This window comes from Drosophila willistoni, chromosome 3R (assembly GCF_018902025.1).
Source record: "Drosophila willistoni isolate 14030-0811.24 chromosome 3R, UCI_dwil_1.1, whole genome shotgun sequence".
In the NCBI taxonomy this organism is placed as follows: Eukaryota; Metazoa; Arthropoda; class Insecta; order Diptera; family Drosophilidae; genus Drosophila; species Drosophila willistoni.
Window position 1 is genome coordinate 22,089,778 of NC_061086.1, and position 5,393 is coordinate 22,095,170.

Here is a 5,393-nt window from a genome sequence, read left to right on the forward strand (position 1 = left end):
TAATTCAGTGAAATAAAAAATTCGAGGTTTTTCATTCTTTTTTTTCCGTAGTTGTCAAAAATAAACTCAACTAAAAGAAATTCATTTTCATTTTCTTTTTTTTGTTATGCAGCAACTTCCGCTGGTGTTTTGGTGTGTGTGTTTGTGTGGGTGGTTGTGAGGGGTGCGGGCGTGTGTGCTCGTGTCGGTTATCAGCATTTTGGGTTAATATTTAATGTAAATGACCAACATTGTGGCTGCGTTGATGATGCTTCGGGCACTCGGACCGAGACCAAGACCGAGACCGACACCAAACAACCAAAAATAAGACCAAGGAACCAACGACCAGAGTCAAGAACAAGGCTCGCCTCCAAGTGCCTCCCCTTCTCAAGAGTTGTGCGTAGTTTTTGCATAAAAAGTCAGCAGGCTCCAGGAAATGGAAACTGTTTATGCAGATCGAATATGCAGTGAACATTTTGTGAAATGTTTCTTTCGTTTGCTTTTTGCTCTACGCTTCTGTTTCTTGCTCCTTTCCTTTCCTTTCCTTTGCCATCATTCTCTCTTGTTGAATTTATGTGGCCCAAAAGCAAAAATAAACTACCAAAGAAGAACTATTCTATAAATTAAAATTGCAAAAATATTCCAAGAGAGCGAATGAGAGAGTGAAAGAGAGCGAGAGAGAAAGGGAGAGACTGAATGAACTTTTTGTGACATTTTTGCATGGCAATTGAGAATTTGTGTTGTTTATTCTTTTGTGTCGCATATATTCAAAATATTTTCTTAAGAATTTGTTTTTTTTTTTCTATGAAGAGCTGAAATTGCAACCATAACAATATAAATGAATTATTGGTGTATAATATTTTTGGTTTTGGTCTCCTCTTCATATGAGAAAGAGCTATAAAAGTGGGTTTAGATGCAGAGAACTTCATCTGCTGTTTACCATATGGTTAAAAGAGCAAATCATAAAAAGTTTTGTTAGAGAATATTGAGCAAAATCCGTCAATATGATATGACGATTATCCAAAAATGACAAACAGCTGAACAAACATTGAACTAAGAGACCATATTAAGCCACAAAAGCCTTGCAATTTAATTTATTATGTCTAAACGTCATATATCCATAAATTTAAAGGAAAATTATAGCTCTAAACATGCTTGTCTTTAAAATCTTTTTCTTATTCATGGCAGAACATTCTTCTAAAACTGGCCAAACAGCAACAACTTAGATTAAGGTCTTAACTTTAGTCTGATCCATGCTGGCCAGTTTTAGATAATGTCGTTTGCCATTATCCAACGAAAACGTTTTTTTTCTTGTGGTGTAAGACTGAAAAATTTTTGACTGGTGCGGTTTATCTCAGCAACACTGTGATATGGCGGCCACAAGGTTGTATACGATATAACACTAGAAAGAAACCAAATAAGAACTTGAGGAGTAATCAAAAAGTATTGAATCGTACCGTATAAAATATGCAGCTTCCCTGGCACAAGATTGATTTTCAATAAGCTTATCAATTTCATGGCAAAACTGATTATTATATTTCACAACCGCTTGCTTATAGTTGTTATTGCAAATGACTTCGCTGTTGGATTTAGTGCAATTATAAATCTACTAAACCATTGCTCAGGCTTATTAAATATACTCACAAAGGTATTTTAAATTTGCTGTAACTAGGATCAGTAATCAGAATATCTGGTAGATCGTTATTCTTATATTTATAATTTTTATACACCTCGATATCAAAATCTCTTATATGTCGTTTATCCTTAAAATGTCGTTTACGCATAGCTCTAAATGGATAGCCGGTGTCAATCATGGGAAGTTCAACTGGTTCATCATCCTCTTGTGTCGTCTGATTAGGTCGCAACCGACGAATTTTTAAAATCGGTGTCAAATATGCATTTTGGTTATTGTCCATTTCAATAAAACTTAAACGAAGAACTCAATAAAATTGTGTTTAATGTGTTAGTCTGAGTGTCTAAGAATCTGTGTAGTGATTGATTTTGAAAAACATTAAATCTGTAAGTAAGAAATAAAAGGTTACTTGGAGTAAAGATTTTTCCAAAAACTGCTTAAAACAGCAAAAATAGTCTAAAATTAAAAAAAAAATCTGATCCCAATATAATAGAAAGAGTTTGGTATGCAATTCTTTGAGAATCAGTGGACTAGAAAAATTTATAATTTATAATAAAGCCATTTGTTTTACTTTTTACCATTAAAGTACTGTATTTTATTGCTTTATAAACCATTAAAGATAACTACTTTAATTAATAATCGAATTCGCATTGAATAATAATACTTGTATGTATCTATAAATTTTAGGAAGTTAGATTATAGCTCTAATTATGAAGGTGCTGATGTATAAGATCCTGGTAGTTTTTGTTCTTCTGTTGTTGTTGTTTTTTTTTTTGTGGCAGAAGTTTCATTGAAAACTGGCCAAAAACATCAGCTTAATTAAAGCCTTCAAAAGAGCATATGTCAAATTTCAAATACTTTAACTTCGGCCTGATTCGTTTTGGCCAGTTTTAAACGAAGTCATTAGCCATTATCCAACGAAAACGTTTTTTTTCTTCACGTGTGAGACTGAAAAAATTTTCACTGGTGCGTTTTATTTCAGCAACACTGTGATATGGTGGCCACAGAGTTGTATACGATATAACACTAAAAATAAACCAAATAAGAACTTGAGGATTTATTAAAAATTATAGAATCGTACCGTATAAAATATGCAGCTTCCCTGGCACAAGGTTGATTGTCAATCAGTTTATCGATTTCTTGACGAAATTTATTGTCATATTTGACAAAAGCTTGCTTATAACTGGCATTGCAAATGACATCGCTGTATGATATTCAATGGAATTATTTATCTACTTAATGACATTGTTCAGGCTTATCGAATATATACTTACAAAGGTATTTTAAATTTCTTATAAGTAGGATGACGAATCAAGATATCTGGTAGATCGTTACACTTATGTTTCAAGTTGTCATCCTGATTGTAATCATAATCTTTTATATATCGTCTATCCATACCATTTCGTCTACACATTGCTCTGTAGTGGGCTCTGGTGTCAAGTATGGGAACTTCATATTTCTCTTCAATCTGCCGGTTCGCCTGCTCAGCTCGAATCCGACGAATTCGTGAAGTCTTCGATGGTGGAATTGCATTCTGTGTTTGGTCCATTTTAAATAAACTTAAACGAAGAACAAAACAATGTTGTGTTAAGTGTGTTAGTCTGAGTGTCTAAGTGTCTTTGTTCTATCTAATTTGTTTCAAAACACATTAAATTTGTAAGTAAAAAGTAAAAGGTTACTAGAATTAAAGGTATTTTTAGTGTTTGATTAACCCAAGAGAAAAAGTCTATCTATCTATGCTTAGGGTGTTTGGCAGGATATTACATAAGCAAGACAGATGAAAAATGCAAAATCTGTTGGACTCAATATCGATGAGGAATTCACAGTACACGTAATGTTTTTAAAGTTATCCCACACGAGTTGGGCTATATATGTATAATATATATGTATATAACTCTAAGTGAATGGAAAAGCATAAACTATTTTATGTTAATGTGCCATTAGTAGACAAGAGCAAAATCAATAAACTAAAAGTAAACCATAATGAAATTATCAGCTATCCATTTATTTTCTTATAATATGCTTGTGTATGTATGTGTGTGTGTACAGGCAGACATTGAGTCGCGAGTTACGCCCACACATACTCACAATACGCCCACATACATACACACAGACGCATACCCTGAAGGCTGCTCAAACTTTTCACGTTGTTTGTGTGTTAAAAATATGCAAAATATTTAAACCGAAAACCCTTTTCAAAAGATTGCAGGAATGGGAAATGCTTAATATGTTCAATAATGTGTGTGAGGGAGTGTGTGTGTGTGTGTGTGTGAGTGTTTGTTTGTGTTTAAATAAGCAGCCTGAAGTCAACGCCTTTGTGCCATGATAGCACTGACTCCATATAACTATCACCAAAGTAACCAAAAACAACTTTAAAACATAAAAGTTTGCGTTAAGACACTACAAAGGTCTCAAGCGAGAGAAAAACTAAAAACAATTTTTGCAATATGATTATAAAATTTACATATTTTCCATACTTGATTTGTCTAAGGCCAAGTTTTCATCATTTGCTACGTTTATTCTTCAAGTTAAACATTAAGTCAAAATTTAATTTGGCTGTTTATCGCAATAAGCAAAAAATGTTACCCAACTTTCATATATTCTCTCTTTCTCTCCCTCTTCCTCCCTATGTATATTTCAGTAGAATTTTCAAGCATATTCTATGCAGTATTTTCTAGTTATTCCACTTTGATAGGAAACTGCGTTGAACCCTTTCCCCGGGTCCAATGCCTGCTTGCCTGCCGGCCTAGAGCTGCTAAGCGCAACAGAATTTATGGTTTTAATCTTTTGGCTTGAAAATTTTTCCGTTTTCTGTGTGTATGTGTGTGTGTGTTGTTTTTTCTTCTTCTTTTTTCTGCCTGCAACTGAACTCTTCCCTCGACTTGGCAGTCCAAGAACCAATGCCAAAATCATTTCAGCCTACGATACTGAGATGCGAAGCCGGCTCAAGGACGCGTACGCTCTCTCAACTAACACTTGAAGGACTGAGTTTTTTTTTTGGATTTGTGTGTTTCATTATGGGGAAATCAAGGCATGGCTGAGGATTGGGCTTAGGCCTGTGGGCGTGCTCCCCCCTCCATTTTCACTGCATTCCATTGAAAACAAAGAACTGCGTAAAAAAAAATAAGGAAAAACCAAACAAAAATACTATATACATGTATGAGAGTCTGAGCGCGACCAGAAAATAAATCAAATTAAATGAAATGAAATAGTTGCGGGATTTAGGGGCGCTGACAATGGAATCCTGCCGCCATATTTAAGCTGCCAGTTCCCTTAGTTTTGTTTTTTTCCCAGCCGCCCCATTTCTTTTTTGTTTTAGTCTTTTTCTGTTCTGGCAACTTGAACTCAAACAATGAATAACAAATAAAACAGAAGAGTCGAAAAAATAATATGGTATGTGGGGGAAAAATGAAAGAGAAAGTGAACAAATCCTAAAACATTGTTGTCATCTTGTCTGTTTACGCTGAGCAGGTCATTTTGGGTCTGTAACCAAATCAGGCATACCAAATTGAAGAGACATAGAGCAATGTGCTTAGTCGGAATGTTAAGTTACATAAAAGAATGTGGCACCTTTAGGCTAGAGTAGATTAAATTTTAGTAGTATCATCTGCTCTCAACTCATGATCAATGCGAAATTATCTCTTGACTGACTTACTGTCGGTTTGCTCTATTATCATGAGCGAGCATAAACAAGCCTTCCATTCAATCCAATAACCACGTGCCACAATCACACTTACAGTTACACGAATGTATGAACAAGAGCAATTCACCGCCAATCGAC

At 34.6% G+C, this 5,393-nt stretch overlaps 1 protein-coding gene across 3 annotated transcripts; it reads right to left on the reverse strand.

Moving 5' to 3' along the window:
* Positions 1–1,033: 1,033 nt before the first annotated feature.
* Positions 1,034–3,317, reverse strand: LOC111519200. Of its 3 annotated transcripts, none has more exons than XM_047009397.1 (3): positions 2,887–3,317; positions 1,437–1,559; positions 1,034–1,381 (listed from the first exon to the last, which is right to left on the reverse strand). In XM_047009397.1, the coding sequence occupies exons 1-3, from the start codon at positions 3,159–3,161 to the stop codon at positions 1,246–1,248; spliced, it is 534 nt and encodes a 177-aa protein (XP_046865353.1). In that variant the 5' UTR covers positions 3,162–3,317; the 3' UTR covers positions 1,034–1,245. The 3 variants fall into 3 exon arrangements, with proteins under 3 accessions (XP_046865353.1, XP_023033997.1, XP_023034491.1); XM_023178229.2 differs by lacking the exon at positions 2,887–3,317 and adding an exon at positions 1,624–2,017; XM_023178723.2 differs by lacking the exons at positions 1,034–1,381; positions 1,437–1,559 and adding exons at positions 2,193–2,638; positions 2,694–2,816 and having other exon boundaries at positions 2,887–3,313.
* Between the last annotated feature and the right edge of the window lie 2,076 nt (positions 3,318–5,393).

Coding starts and splice junctions, on each gene's coding strand:
- LOC111519200 (XM_047009397.1), bottom strand. CDS start 3,161: ATGGACCAAACACAGAATGCAATTCCACCATCGAAGACTTCACGAATT. Junction 1,560..2,886: donor AAGAAATTTAAAATACCTTT/GTAAGTATATAT, acceptor TAAATCCAACAG/CGAAGTCATTTGCAATAACA. Junction 1,382..1,436: donor GAAGCTGCATATTTTATACG/GTACGATTCAAT, acceptor GTTTCTTTCTAG/TGTTATATCGTATACAACCT.